Source organism: Phaethon lepturus, unplaced genomic scaffold (assembly GCF_000687285.1).
Source record: "Phaethon lepturus isolate BGI_N335 unplaced genomic scaffold, ASM68728v1 scaffold2922, whole genome shotgun sequence".
Taxonomy (NCBI): Eukaryota; Metazoa; Chordata; class Aves; order Phaethontiformes; family Phaethontidae; genus Phaethon; species Phaethon lepturus.
The window spans coordinates 75546-91850 of record NW_010523898.1 but is presented as its reverse complement, the minus strand read 5'-3'; the positions used below and the strand labels follow the sequence as shown (position 1 = coordinate 91850).

The 16305-nt window shown below is 43.4% G+C and overlaps 1 protein-coding gene across 1 annotated transcript in view; it reads right to left on the bottom strand.

The window, feature by feature from the left end:
* The window catches only part of XPR1 (xenotropic and polytropic retrovirus receptor 1), a 36070-nt gene that overhangs the window by 16018 nt on the left and 3747 nt on the right, over positions 1-16305 (bottom strand). The window contains exons 3-8 of the mRNA XM_010282241.1: positions 13558-13781; positions 9497-9646; positions 9008-9091; positions 8323-8404; positions 4663-4850; positions 4253-4432 (exon numbers count right to left, since the gene is read on the bottom strand). Of these exons, the coding sequence (XP_010280543.1) occupies positions 4253-4432; positions 4663-4850; positions 8323-8404; positions 9008-9091; positions 9497-9646; positions 13558-13781 (908 nt within the window). The remainder of the gene's footprint in view (positions 1-4252; positions 4433-4662; positions 4851-8322; positions 8405-9007; positions 9092-9496; positions 9647-13557; positions 13782-16305) is intronic.

The following is a 16305-nucleotide window of genomic DNA, read 5'->3' as shown; positions in this document are numbered from 1 at the left end:
GCTTTCCTCCTCCTGTATGCAACTATTCCTGTCCACGCTCACCTTTTTGTGTGGGTTTGTTTTTTGTTTTTTTACTGGCAGAAGAGCCCAGTCTCCTCCGACCAAGCTCTTTCCCAGAAACTCCCAGTCTCCGTCTAAGAGCAGTACACAGCTCCGTTCCTCCCGCTGCTCCTCATTTTGATCAGTGCTTTCTTCCAGGCGTTTATGTCATGTCTACTGACATCTCCCACACTTACCTTCTCCCGCACCCAATGTCAGTCAGGTTACAGGCCCTCAGCATAGCCATTAGTCTGATCCCGGCTCGGTTTACTTAACGCGTTAGTTGCTCTTCGGTGTTAGAAGTTGTAAGGGTGACGATTGTTACGGCTGGGGGTCCCCAAACCTCCAGCAGGGTTTTTTAAGAGTTAAAGAAAGGGCAGAGGAAACCCTGCTGACTGTCAGTCAGACTCCCTCTCAAGCCCAGTCCACTTCCCCTCTAAGCCTTAACAGCAGTTTTGCGACTTCCAAACCAGACAGTTTTCATGGTCCATTACCTTTGATTACAACTCTCTCTACCCAGTTATAGTTACTAACGGCCAGTTTCTCAAAGAGACAGCACTAGCACCATCCGGTAGCTCAGAGATTTATGAACCTTTAAATTAATGAAAGCACAGGCTAACACTGATCTTTTATATCTCCTCATTAACCTAAAGGGTACACAGTCACAGAAACCCGGGAAAGGACTGACGCATTCCCATCAGCTTGTAAGGCCAATTTAAGGCTCTGGTCCTAAATTTCAAAGCCAAATAGGGGATTGAGACTTAGTGGCACAAAGCAGATACGGATGTTGACCCAGACAGCGCTGTGCTCACATAGGACGGCACCTCCTCAAAGGCTCAAACAGGGCCAGCCGTTCGGGTGGTCTCTACTCCAAGCAGCCTGGTTGCAGAACAGCTTCTGCAGAGCTCAGAGAAGCCACGCCAGCCCTCCTTTTCAAAAGGTCCTTCCTCCGTTTTACCAACACTCCCTGATACTTTCTTTACCTCTTTCATCACAGACCTTTTTTTCTTCCCCGGGAAACAAAGACCAGCTAAAGCAAATGAAACGTGAACACAGCTTTACAGATAGATCTCCCTGAAAAAAGAAGAAATTAATAAAAATCCATGTTGTTATTTAACTTAGTGTCCTGGTTTCAGCCAGGATAGAGCTGGTTTTCTCCACAGAAGCTAGCGTGAGGATATGTTTTGGATTGGGGATGAGAAAACGTTGATAAGGTGCTGATGTTTTGAGTTGTTGCTAAGTAGTCAAGGACAGTCCAGCTTCTCGTGCTGGCCTGCCAGCAAGCAGGCTGGGGGTGCACGGGGAGCTGGAGGGGACACAGCCAGGACAGTGACCCAGACTGGCCAAAGAGATACTCCCTACCATACAACGCCATGCCCAGTACATAAACTGGAGTTAGCTGGGGGGTGGGAATCGCTGCTCGGGGACGGGCTGTCGATCACCAGGTGGTGAGCAATTGCTGTGCTGGGCATCACTCGTTCTTGTACATTCCTTTGTTGGTATTATTATTGTTACTATTATTATTATTGCTGCGTGGTGCTTAGTTGCCAGCTGGGGCTAAACCACTTAGAGAGAGGCACTTTGGCACTGCCAGATGTCAGCATAAAACTTTTGAAAGAGCAGAAGAGGGGAGCGTAGAAGCTTTTCACCTAAAGGTTACAGCAGATGAGGAGTCAACAGGTATGTCCAGGACCTAGCTAAGGCACCGGTATCTCAGTCAACTATCCTCAAGCCCCTGAGCTGCCGTTTGAACCCTCCCAACGCCGTGCATCAGGTGCTGTAGTTTCTCACTGCTGCCGCACGCTGCCCGGCACGGCGGGGGCGTGTGCTGGCGGCGGAGGGGACTGCCTGCTGGCAGGTACCGCTGGCAACTCCTAACTGCCCAGCTGAGAAGCATCTGCAACAACCTCCAGAGAAGATGGGCCACAAGAAGAAGAAGAAAAAAAAAAAAAAAAAAGACATAAAATACCAAAAGCTGGAGGTGAACCTCAGTTTCAAGTAATCGGTTGCAATTATATATCAATGGTTCCACAATCCAAGCACAGACTTCCTGGTGCTGATCGCTGCAGTTTTAATAAGTGCTGAGGCAGTAGATATTTGAGCTGGAGCTAAACGCTTCCTAGATTTTCACCTCTCACGGACAGGCTCCCTGCCGTTGTTTTGCCATTTCGGCACCCTGCAGAGAGCGTGGGCATGCAGACGCTGTGCCATCCTCTGTGCTCGGGTCTGATTCCTCCCGGAGAGCCGCTCTCCTCAGCCTACACAAGTACACTCGTGGGCTTCTCATCTGGCAGCCAAGGGGCAAAGAACGCTCACCTAAGCACGTAGGCGAGAAAAAAGAGCCTGGCATCGGAATTAAACTTACTGCGGGCTAAATAACTTCTTTCACTCAGAGGAAGATCAATTCAGGGGCAACTTGCAGTCCCTCAGGGGTGATCAAAACAGATTCCTCTCATAAGCACCAAGAAGCAGTTGTTGGTGATCACAGGTGGATGCAGTAAGCTCCCTAAGATCCATCACAAAATGCTACAACACACTAAAGCAAGCTCCTGATTTGGTTCTAAAAAAATTGAAGGTGCTAGTAATGCTCTGCTACACCCGCTATGTCAGACTTCATTTTGGCTGGAAATGAAACCTATCAAGCGTGTGAAGAAAAACATTCACCAAACCAAAATTTGTGTGAACAGCACAGTTCTAAAAATTGTGCTGTTTAAAACTCCTTTCACCCAGATAGCTGCTGGCGACTGTGGGGAGAAATAAAATATACCCAGCTGGCCAATTATATACAATAAAAATTAGAAAAGCCTAACAGCTACTCTTTACATGGTTTGTCCAGCCTCCTTTTTCCCCTTCCCCCTTCTGCATAATATACAGTCAGAAGCACTGTGTCATTTTCCACCATTAAGGTGATCTTGCATTTTGATGGAGGTTTTTTCCCCAGGAGACTGTGGGATGAATCGGCCTGTGCACGCTCGAAGATACGTCTGTACCGCAGACTGCAGCGTAGTCTAGAGATAGCTGGGATAGAGCAGGTACTGGAAGCTAAGAGCTCTGTGAAGACTGAGAACCTTACCCTGTTAAGACATTAAGGTAAATTAGCACAGATACTGCTCATATGGGCAGAGCACTTCCAGCGCTTCCCCTAGCTCCAAGGGACAGCAGTAAGACTAATGAGGCTTGGGACTAAAGGTACATCTATGAGAGACGGCTGAATGCCAGAAGGCAAAAAAGGAAGAAACCAAAATAGTAGTAAGCTGGCAAATCAAATAACAGAGGTAATCGCAGAGAGGTTAACTAGTCGTGTGTACACCTGCATGCGCACGCTTGAAGCATGATTCTACGTTTCATCTTTGTCACATTCCAGATAAAGTTAATTGTTTTAATTGACATTAAAATGACTCTACGAGTAACATCAGCCAGCCAAAACCCTTTCCCGCCCAACGTTCTCAGAGCTGTTCCAGCAAGAATAAGGTATCGAGGGAATGAACTTGATTAAAGTCAATTTAAAAGGGCATACAGGGTGGGGATGAACGTGAGAAACAGCCATTTGGGAAGAAACTGATGAGCCATCCAACAAGTTTGAGAACTGTTCTTTCGGAGCTCCCATCTATAACTGGAACACTGAAGTAGCACGCATCTTTACATTCAATTTACCAGATTTATCTTACCTGGAAAATAGCAGCTGGGCCTAAAATAAATAGTTTAAGACCACAAACAGATTTGCTGAAAAATGCCCCACCCATGAACATAATTTTAGAAGCAGTAACCTTTGCAAAGGTTCCTTCTCCACCAGTGAACCCTCTCAATGTTGTCCCCTCAATGCTGAGAAGCATCCATGCAGCCCAGCCTTAGAGCACTGTAACCCTAATTAAACTGTTTTACTACATTAAGGAGCAAACAAGCAGAAGATATCTGAGTGTTTCTATATGTGAAAAAGTATCTGTGCAGCTGTCTATAGGAAGATTAACAAGTAGCTACCTGCAATACAAAGAGAACGGTAGACTGGTACAGACAAGCAGAAGTTGCTTCTGTAAACCCACGGTCAACAACCGTTTGCAGTCTATACCTTATCAGGTCTGCTCTGTGAATACAGAGTGGTACATGCATCCCTCTTCCCTGAAGATCAGTGATGTTTATATACTTAACTGCTACTGATCAGCTACAGCATTATTTTTTTTAAAAGTTATTTATTTAAATTAGGTTTGAGACTTACCAATAGTTTGAGCAGCCAAAAACGGGACTTGTAATATAAGGTTTTGGTAGGGTTGATAAGAAAAAGCAACATGAAGCCGTATAAGATGAGTGGATTCACCTGCATAGGGATGTAGGTGAATTTACCATATATACATGCCAGCAGGCTCAGGCACCACAAAACCCCCAGGAAGCCAGCAATCTACAGAAAGATAGAAAAAACACACAGATACCTTGTGAAAATATAGCTCTGAAACCTACAATGAATTCTCATTATAAGAAAAGGGAGCGCAGTGCTCAATCCCGTAACCTAATCAGACTTTGCAACTTCCTCTTCTAATTGTGTTAGAACTCCTTGCCAGGAAACGGTGCAGGATCTACCCTCCCGATATGCCGCACAGCTCAACCACTCCTACAATCTATTCTGTTTACCTCAAAGAGATGTTGATGGGACAAGTTGCTGCGGGGATTGAGTTCAAAGATGAGGACGTGATTGACTCCAGCCTGTCTCCAGCCATACGTGTTGATACCCAGGAGAAAGAGGAATTCTATCAGGAGAAAGCCACCTCGATAGATTCTCACCAGTGGCCACACATTTGGTCCATCTATAAAAGCCACACCTGGAAAAGGCAATAACGAAACGACGTCAGTGATGCCACAAGTCACGCCACGAAGCAAAGCTGCGCTCCCCTGCTTTACGCTGGCTCTCAGATGCTCGGCTGTACCCCGTGAAAACGGGGTACGCTCGCACGCACCTACGTATTGCAGCAAGCGAAGGGCACTTTGCCTAACCCGTTGGAGCATTTAGGAGTATTCTGTGGCAAATTCTCTCTCCAGCTGGTTAAGACGCTGCTAATGACCCGACTGAAGTCCCCTGTCTCGCACTACAGGCACGAGGAACAGCACGAGCATAAATTGTGACTATGTGCACTTAAATGTTCTGGTTTAATGGAGGTGAAATCCCAACAGGCAGATACACGCATACTTCAGCTCCCCACAAAACCAAGCAGCACCATTTACAGCATTTAAAACAACGCTAAACTGCGCCTAATCACCGGACTCAATACAACTGTAATGTAATACATATTCATAACTAGCAATATAATTTCTAGCCGCACCCAAACAGAAAACCCAACATAAGGCAGCAATACTGGAAAGCCTGTTGCTTCCTTTGTTCTGTCCTTAGGGTTTTGGAAACAAATTTGCCTAATTTCAAACAATGAGCAGCCTTGTACAGCAAGCAGCTTTCTCTAGCACAAGCCCCTTTGCAAAATACTGTCGCCCAGTTGCCCGATACGGGTTTTACGAGCAAAGCACAAATAAAATACAGTTGTTGAATCCTCAATTTCTATTTCACAGAGTGTTTCTCACCCACATGCTTTTTAAGAACATGCAGTTTTACAGAATCGATGCTGAGAATTTATTCTCACAAACCCTCCTGTCTAAATTACAGCACCAAGTTTTTGAAACTTTTCTTCAGAGAACGCGTATCTGTAAGAAGTTTCGTGAGTTCGGCATCTGTCCTTTATATCACATGAAATTATGGAGGAAAATCATGCAAGAAACAATGACTCAAGAACCATTGCTTTGAATTTAAAACTTAGAATACTGGATTCAGGCAAGAGAAAGTCAAATTTTGGACAGAAATGACAGACACCCTGAAGAAGTCAAAAGAAATGAGTCTTACACGTGGAATTAAAAGCACGCATTTCAAATTTTAATCTGAAATGCCTGAAGACAAAACCAACTGAGGTGCTTCCACACAGGACAGAGTAGCCCCCAAAATATTGAATAAAAAATACAGAATAGGACAGACGTGCTATGTGCTATTTGAAACAGAACACCCAAAGGTTTATCCTGAGGTGAACACAGTCCAGTATGACAGTACAGCATGCGACTTCCACAGTTGGTGCCTGCTAATCTTATTTCTGGCCTCTCAGGGTGGTAGAGGCCCATAATTGCAGTGTGGAACAGGAGCTGGTTCTGGAGAAAACGCAGATGCTGAACAATACAAGGAGCTGGGATACTAACACACAGAAGCTGAGAGTATTTCTGTATATTCTCTCCTCTGATACTACGACCCAATCCAGGTTAGCTTGCGCAGTACAAAGGCTAGATTTGATTTCCTTTTCGTGTTTCCTAACCGAACCATTTTCTTCACTACAGCTGAGCAGTTTGACTGCAGATCCTCGAGGACCTCGCTTGCAGAGAAGTGCCCAGCAAAGGTGTACAAGGTCTCAAACTGGCATGACCCCGGCCAGGGTTCTGTACTATAACCCCGAAACAAAGAAAACGAAAAAGATTTCTCATTCATATACTGTTTCCACTTAAATCCAACACCGCAAGCGAAGTCACCTCCTAAAGTCAGCAGGTACGTGACACTCAACCAACTCATCCCTTCGGCACGCGCGGGCTCTGAACACCACGCTCAGAGAGGAGGATGTCCCTGGTGACAAGCCCAACGGCATCGCAGCCTGAGCCCCAAACAAGAGACAGGGCACTTGCTGCAGCAAGTCTTGAGATTTTGCATGAAGTCTTACAGGTTTTTGGTTAACAAGACATCTGCCCATTTCCATGAGCTTTCAACCTCAATTACACAGTAGCCTGGCACCTAGGAAATACACTTTAGGGTGACACTCTCCTGGGATCCACCTGTAGCAGTTGCAGCCTTTAACGGACCCCAAGCTACTGTGAACCCATCTCTGTAAAATGCTGCTGCTCTACTTTTAAAATCAGGCAACACAGAAGTGACCTACTATTAGAAGTCATGTTGTAATGCTGTTTCACAGATTCTACGCATACAATGCTGAAATCCTATCTTAGTCAGTCAAATCATAAACCCAATTTGTCAAAAGTAGCAGAGAAGATAGCGAAGCAACATCCAGTTAAAAACAAACACTCTGCAGTTAGAATACAGTTTTTGACCAATACCTGAAGTAACTTACAGATATCGGATCGTGTCTGCTGATACAGACATACCCGTCATTCACACTAGGTTAGGAATATTTGCTTTAGAGATACCATCATTTTTATTAATTCATTCTCACAACTGTGTCACTTTTTAATTCTTAATACTGAGAGAGAAAGCAAACACAACTGGCTTCAATTATATTTGCATCTCATAAAAAGATCAAACACGTAAGTTACGGGAATAAAGAGACAGGATGAATAAAGAACAGCTTACACACATTAAACAGACCCTTCACACAGATGGGTCAACTTTCAGCCTCTACCACAGCAAGACCAAAAGGGAAACACTGCAAACAGATTCTCAAACTGAGGAATTCTATCCCAGGAGATGACTGGATCCAATTACAGAAACATCTGATTAAAAATTCTTTTAAATCAAAAACACAGACACAGGCTTTCCCTAATGCAAAAGCAAAAGCCTCTTTGTACTGCTTAAGCAAGTTACAACACTACTGAAATCACACAGACAATTAGTAAAGCCGCTTGTGATTAAGCGCTGTATCTGCACCTACAGTACTAACATGGTTGTTACTCTAATCAGAGTCCAAACTCAGAAGGCAGAGAGCAGAATAAAACCAAGGCCTGAGAGACGCAATAATTTATTGTAGCTTTTAAACAATCTTGCCAAAATCTGCCAACAAGGAAAATTCAATTAGTTCCATTAATGGGCACCAGGCACTGAAACCCTAGAAATTTCTACATGAAAATGCCCCGAGTGACATAGCGCTCACATGGCTCTACGCCTGGTCTCATTCTCTGTAGGGAGTCAGTACCATGCAAAACTTCAGTTCTACGAGCACCTGTCTCAAGGTGGGAGAGGGCTGTGCGTTCACAGAACGGTGACAGAAATCTGTCTTTAAACATGGATGTTGCACCTCCAGAATATGCCTCCGGGAGTAAGGAGGAAACCAGTAGAGCAAACCATAATACCTTCAAAGTCCGAAATCCGTGTACAGAGCACGAGAAAAACCAGAACCTGTCAGTGAGCAGAACTAATAATTCACAACAGCATGATCCGGAACATCCTGACCAAGCCAATTCAGGTCCAGGCCCTCGCTAAGTGACGAGAACATATCCAAACCAAGGTCCAGCAGCCAGCCAGGTCCAGCCAAGGATACCCACCTGAAAGTATGACAGTGACGTTCAGTGCAATGAACAACCCGCAGAACAAGCCAACCCTGAATGTAGTCCAGGCTGGTACAGGCTGTGAACAAAGCAATGGTAGAATTAAGGGGTGGTAAACAGATTATCAGCAAAGTCAAATTAATTTGCAGAGTAAATTTAAAATCAGGGATACAATGTCCTGATCTCTGATTGCACTCTTGCTCTTGAAGTGAGCCATTTTAAACTGAAAATGCTGCATAATATTCTTGCCTACGTTGTTGCTGTGTTGAAACAGAGCTTGGGCATCTCAATGCCCTTTGAAAAATATTGCAGACCACACAAACACTAAGTATATGTTATTATTAGTACAAATTTCCTTTTACTGTTTATCTCATCCCTTCATTACCTTGTCTGCATGCACTAGGCATAGTAAGCAAGCTACTTCCAAATCTTCTGGAACTAAAGCAGATTATGGTTTAGTGGTGGACTTGGCAGTGCTGGGTTAACGGTTGGACTTGATGATCTTAAAGGTTTTTTCCAACCTAAAATGATTCTATGATTCTCGACCATGCCTCCGTCACAATTTGTGAAGCGTGGTTACAGGAGCATCCAATTATTTCCACTACTTTGTTGAGATGTTGAATCTAATTTGGCACTGTGACAAGTTGGAGAAGCAGCTTTGCTACACAACTCCATCTCTCACCTGAGCTGCTCCTAAGGGTGGAACACGCAAACGTTTCATAGCCTTCTGTCTGTCTCCATCTTCTAACTCGTTGGTCACCACTTCCTAAGGAGATAAAGATACACATCACAGAAGTTCATTCTAATAATAAGCACATGGTACTGCATTAAACAAAAAATAACAGTTGATTTCCCAGTTACATTTGAGCCCGGGCCCAATATTCTTTTAACACACGGTGACAAAGATGTGAAAAGCTCACCATGCTGCATCAAGTTATTACATAAGACAAGCTAACACTGCACTAGCTTTTCAGAGTGAAAAGTTACCAGCTGAAGAGAACATACCCAAACTTATGTAAGCAGTGCCAGAAATCAGTGGCATTTCAAAATCAACTAATAGTTGTCTTGGTGGTGAGTACAAGCAAAACATTATAGGAATCAGTAGTGAACAAGAAAACAAGGAACTGTTTTCTAGTTAGAAGAGGAGCAGTGCCCAGACTAGCATCTTTACCTCTGTTTCGGAGATAAGCTGGTTGATCTTCTTGCAGGTGTAGAAGGGTGCCACCTCCACCTCGGCCACCCGCCATTCTGCCCCCCGTGCCGTCTCCAGGTTCTTGTCATGCTTCTTTAAGATCTTGCGGAAGCCGGTGAAGTTCAGGTTCTGCAGAGGAGGGAAAACAGTTAACGGCTTTTAACCTCAGTCACCTCCCAAGAAAGTGAAATGCTTATATTTCCAGCGCTAGCAAAAAACGAATAGTTAATAAGAAAAATCAAAATTATTGCATCTATTGTCAGGAATTTTTTGAGTTATTACTTTATTAGAAGCAATACCTATCCCTTGCAAATAAAAAAAATGTGAGACTCAAGGGCATAAAAAGAGGCAAACTTATTTGCAGGGAACTACCTAAACCTCATATTCCCTGAAAAGCCAAATCACTGCCACTTTCCTCCTTAATGGAGGAAGCAACAACATTCCTGATGAAACCTCACTGAAGATGAAGGACCTTTGGACTTACTCAAAACTTGTATGCTTAAAGTTATTTCAAGACATGTTCCCTCTGTCTAGATACGTCTTACCGCGTATGTCCCAGGTACTGGGACGTCCATCCCAACTGGTCTCTGCATTAGCAGTAGTTGTAATGAGCTCCTAACAAAAATATAAAGCTGCAGAAGAATTATGTTTTGTCCCAACTCCCACAGTCATTGATTGCCAATCCTTCAAGATGTTTTCCCTTCTGAAACGAGGCTACTGATTTCCAGTTTCTTTAAACTTTACATTGGTTTCAAATCCAGTTCTCCAGCTAAGTGCATTATAGAAGGGAAATCCTTGTACAACAGAAGACTTGTGAAAGTTTTAAATGCTGCAGATTAAATCCAGACAAGGGCATCCCCATAACAGCATCCTTTTCCACAGCGTACGTTGCACGACGACTGCAAAAATAGTTTAGGCTTGCAGACGTGGGAGATATAACACTCTAGTCTGTCGAGATAAGCGCACAGTGCTGCATCAAGACACAAAATAACGGTTCACTTCCAAGTTATATATGAGCCCTGACCCAATGCTCTTCTAATGCACAGTAACTAAGACAGGCAAAACTCATCACACTGCAGGCAACTGCTGTGACAAGATGCATTTGAAATCCTGCAGTTCGTTATACAGAAAATGCCACCCAAAAGACTCAATGTTTCATTCGAGCACTGGCAAGAACGGAGACAGACCACGGCAAGATTCCCTTCTAAAAAAGCTTAGGAAGTAGCTTGGAAAGAAAAACCAGAGAAAACGGTAAAGTCCAGTGCCCTGGGGAGAGGCACCAGCTACTCACTGAAATTATTTTCAATCTAATTATGCTTAGAGTGATTTAATACCAGACCCCCACCATTTAGGTGGGGAAATGAGGCTAGGGAGACAGGAGCAGGAAGCCAATGCATTAACGATCTGCACTATTGCAGACAAGAGACTCTAATTACTTTCTATTGGAAAAGCCGGCATTCCACCCCAGGGAGAGCAGATGACTATTTCAGAAATTGGAAATTAAAAAGATGCAATGAAATGATGATACCGGTCAGAGATTTTTCTGTAGTCTGAACTAACATTATTTTATGCGCCATGTGTGCAATCACAGCCCAACTCTGGTGTGCCTGGGCCGGTCGGGGCATGGCTACGTCAGGCACCCTAGAACCTCTCCAGCGGCGTTTCATCCTTTGGCTGCAAAAATTCTGCAACCTCAAAGTGCAGGATAAAAACACTGTTGGTTACCGTGGTACTTCTGACAAGGAACATGCAGTGATGGAACGGTGAAACAGAACAGTCAAACATCATTTACACAGTCAGGTGTTCTGCTATTCTTGCTATTCGTGATGCTTTGATTTGGCAAGAGGCTTTCTGCAAGCCTGCCTTCCATTTCTGCTGGATACTAACCAAATCCATTGAAGTGAATCAATTAATGGTATGTTTTGTCATTAAAAGTGAAAAAAACCCCAAACACAACCAGTGCAATTTACTCAATAATATAACACAAGACCAAGTAGAATCAAACGGTGGACTCAAAAACCTTTGCTCATGTACAAGCGTATTAGGAAAGGCACCAGCAAGGCAAATGCACAGCAGTTTACTAAGACTGATTCAGCCTCCATTATCTGCCCAATGAATGTACTGTATTATATACAGTATATGTAAGTAAATACTATATACTTAATTTCTCAAGATTTGTTCATTCTAAAACACAGTATTTCAAAAAAATAGATTTATATATGTACATACTCTAGAATGATATATTACTCTCAACAATAAATTAATTTTATCAGAAGTTTAATCATTGGTCAGTTATACAAGTAACAGCTACCCTGGAGACAAGTTACCGTTTCACTTGATATTTGGTCGGCGTACATTACGAATGAACGCATGCAACTCTTGCCCTTGCTTCAGTCCTAACAGACTGAGGACTTTGCTTCACGTGGATTTTCCTTTCTTAGTAACCCAACTCAAGACCTCAGCATTTCATCAAAGCCATGGTTTGATACGTATAATGCCGCTGTTGACTTCACTTTACCTCCAACATGAAGGCCTCAGCTATGTCATCTTCCTTCCACATTATTGTTCTTCCTCTCCAAAACTGCAAAAGCTTGAATATTCCTAGTTCTTATATGCTGAGCTCGAAAGTGATTAAGAGTAGTATTCTGGGATTTTGTTTTATGTCTGTTCTAGTACTTGTATTCCTTGTCCTCAACTTCAAGACCAATTTAAACTAATTTTTCTCATTCTCTCTTTGAAGATATGTTGTAGAAAGAAGCTCAGCTCCTTTTGGAAACTGGGAAAGCTATCAAATCCAGAATGGGGTTTACCTCACTATTTAGTATACATACAGTGGACCTGGACTCATGGTAGCAAATATCTAAGTGTGCAAGATGCCTTTCTTCATTGAAGAATAGCAGGAAAAATTTTTCCAAAGGAATGACCTATGTCATCTTCTATTTAAATTCTTCATCAAGCCTCAGAAGTGATTTTTTGTAACCAGAGGGGGGTTTTTGTTTGTTTGTTTTAAAAAGTGAAGAAATCACACCAGGTAATACTGCTTCGCTCCATTCCTGAAAAGCTACAGATACTATACTTTTCCCAGGATTTTGAACTAGAAACTATCTCTAGTAGTTAAAGGACTTTATTGAGAAACTCATAAATAATTTCTGGACATATGCTCAAAGACATAACATCACTTTAGGAGAGGTACAAACACTGAGAATTTTGGAAGAATTAAGTTTTGTCCATACTGCAGAGTGGTACTAATTCTTATGGTGAATTTTGTTTAGTAATATTCTCCAGTACAACACTGGTAAAGATCTAAATACAGGTGTAGTGAATTTAAGTTCAAACATTCTTACTTAACAAGCTAAAAACCCTCACAGTAAGATACTTAAAAGCATTTCAGAGTATTTAACACTAAAAGCTCAACAAAAAAGATCAATTTCAGATTTTTTGTTTCAAGTTTTTTGGAACAAAATCAGCATCTGCAATATTTACCATGTCTTTTCATGCCAGAAATCCAAATAGAACTAAAGATTTTTTTCATACTTCAAGGCAAAAGAGCCTTTACCCTACAGAATTAAAAACATTTTTTTTTAAAATGGATGTTTTAACAAGAAATTCTGATATACCAAGGTCACATGGTAACGCCAAGAGGAAACAGTACTTTAGCATTTCAAGTTTCATCACAAATATTAGATAAAAGAGCTTCTTCCCCAACTTGCCAGCTCCCGCCCTGCACAGAACAACACACTACAGGAGAAGGAGGTCCTGATGCGACTTTGTGTTCTGGCCATGCCTGGGCCAAGGGTGCTGGGGTCAGGCAGCCCAGAAAAGGAAGGAGGAAGGTCAGCTTAGCTTTTCTAGCTCAACAAAAAGCAACAAGACATATGCTGCTAGCTGTTAGGCAGCTGCCTTTTCTTTAAAAATGTGTAGGGACCTCCCTCAAAAAAAAAAAGAAAGAAAAAAATGGCTTGAATGAGGCAATTCAAGGATACACAAAGCAGAGACATTTACACACAGGGCTTTGTAGAACCACCTCTTTTTGAAGGTACCTGATAGTTCTGTAGTAAGATGAGGCTGAGGTAGAGCTCGCTGAAGGCCAATTTCAGATCTTTGATATTCCTATGCTGGACACGCTCTTCGTGGGACAGGTGGAAGACCGGCTTTCTGCGCCGCTGCAGCGTGGAAGCCCCACTGGCTTCTTTCTGTGCATCCAAAGTTGACTGTAACTCGGTCCGAAGAGTAGTAAACCGGCGCTGAGCTTCTGCAAGCTTTTCTGTTAGCAAGGGAAGGGAAAAGTCAGATGAGAGGATAGCAACTTGCCTACCGAGCCCATAAAGAGCAGTACACCTTTTCCTCAAATCACATGCCTGTAGGAGAAAAGCACTGCATCGAGTAGCTTACTGCATGGCCGTCCGCCCCTAAGCATTAAATTCAACAACTCCGCATATTTCTTTTTTATGAAGCTCCTTCTCGTTAGAGGTTTTAGCGCACTCCTACGTAAAACACACACGTTCTCCAAAAAAAAAAGTCATCATGTCAGACAGGTCTTAATTAATATAGTCAAAACCAAGAGCCTGTCCCTTCAGCACAGACTAAAGCAGCACCAGACGTGAACTCAGACCTCTTGACTTCCACCCCAGATCCGACTTCTGGAGGATGCTTGTCCCAGGACCCTAACCCTACGAATAGCTGTTGCGGCTACAAAAAGCCCAACCTGCGCCGCCACAGAACGCCAACCCGGCGCGGCCACTGCCTGTACCTTGGGGCTACGAGCCAGCCCAGGGACCCGGCAGGGTCCGGCCCCCCCACGCCGGCAGAGCCGTAGCTGGAGGCAGCCCGGCAGATGGGGGCTCACCCAAATACCAAAGCAGTGACCACGCGTCTACTCCGAGCGCAAAGGGAAGCTGCTCGCCTTTCTCAAAAAGCATCAGAACAAAAACCCAACTGTTAGGCAACATTATGAAACTTGACAGCAAGCAAAGCACTTCTCAGATCTGTGCACCCAGTGCTGACTACCTGTTTACTATCTTTTTACATGACGGTTACGAAATCAAAGAGGAAAAAAACACAACCACACTTCAAAGGGGATGCTGAATTTTGTTGCTCAGAGCGCAACGCAACCCCTCCGCCGAGCTCCCGGTGACAAACGCAGCTTCTGCTTTGATCAGGAGCTACGCCGCTACTTGCTGCTGTACATGATCCGCTGTAATAATTTATCCCTCTTTTCTTCAGTTTAGGCTCACGCAGGTTAGAAGCATCGTCTCATCATTTACTGATTAAAGGGACAGTCAGCCTGAACTGAAATATCATTTTGATGTGTTTTCAGGACAAGTCAGTCTCTCTTCCTCACATCTCAAGTATGAAAAAGGTGTTCCTTTACACATGCCGCTTGATGTGCTATCAGAAAAGAATCTTTTTTGGCTAAATAACAATCTTTTAATGCTAAAAACAGCGTAACTGACACCATTATCTCTCTCTCTGTTCTGTACAAGTAGTTCCTTCCAGGCTTTTTTCCCCGCTACGCTTCAGTCCCAGCTTGGGCATCTCTGTTGATAAGCTCCATCGCAGACCCCGGGCGCCGGCCCGGAAGACGCCGAGCAGGTTCGCGGTGTCGGAGCAGAGGGCTGGGAGCTGGAGCCACCTCCACACCAGAAACCACGGAGCCCCAAGGTCCCACCACGACCCAAAGCTCTGCCCGACACTCTCCTGGCTGTCAATTTAATTCTCTTCGTTAGTAGCTTACATAACAACTTCATGGTAATTCACAATCGCTCCCCCGCTAGAAGTAATATTTACTCTTGTGGGAGCAATTCTGACCTTTTCCTCAGTCTTATTCAATTCTGGTTAATTTTAAGAGTAAAACTCCTCTGTAAATAATTTTGCAGTGCTCTGCATAAGATATTTTCCACAAGGAGAATGCCTTTCTGAACAGAAAATGGGGATCAATATAGAAAAATCAAGTACGGAAGAGCCTGCAACTCTCCATAAATAAAGTTCATAACCAAGAAAGTTAAGTAAGAGGTTTTAAAACAACAGGAAAGACAACTCCTCTCTGACAACTTCTACAGCTGCAAGGACTCCACCGAACAGAAGCAACGCAGCCCACAGTGAAAAGTGTCCAAATTATTAAATATGAAAGTATTTAAAATTACATCTTTCAATTGAAAGCCCTGTTCCATTGTCCCTACGTCCAGAAAAATCTTAAAATCCATCAGCCTAATAACACAACGTTTAAAGAAAAGACAATGCTTTGAAATAATTCTAAAACTGCTGCTGCAATTTCCCTGTTTGCAAAGCAGCATCCATAAAAAAGCATCATGTCCAAATACAAGCATTCTTCTTAATTATGCACCGCTGAAGAGAGTCGTGTGCCGTCTTCTATACGGCCCCCTCCACCCATAGGGGATGACCACATCCAGCTGAGGATGCCTTCAAAGGCAACTGAACCAGCCCAATAATGACCTGCCACTCCTGAGAAACAGCAGCCCTGCCAGCTCCTCCCTCCCGCTGACTCCAGTTATCCGGTCTATAAATCGTTTCATCTTGTTAAGGTATGATTTTATCATCAAGATTCATTGCAGAAGCAAAATAAGACAAAACGTGTGCTGCTATTCTTAAAATCTGCCCGGGAAATGGCAAAACGGAGAGGAAATTAATTTCTCAGTTTGCAACATACTCCAAAATAGTTGAAAAGACATCCACCACTATCACTAATTTAGCACTCGGAAAAGTGAGTTTTAAAAAAATATGCCACTCAGAGGAGTTGGAAAAAAGCAGCACACACTTAGAAACTGGAA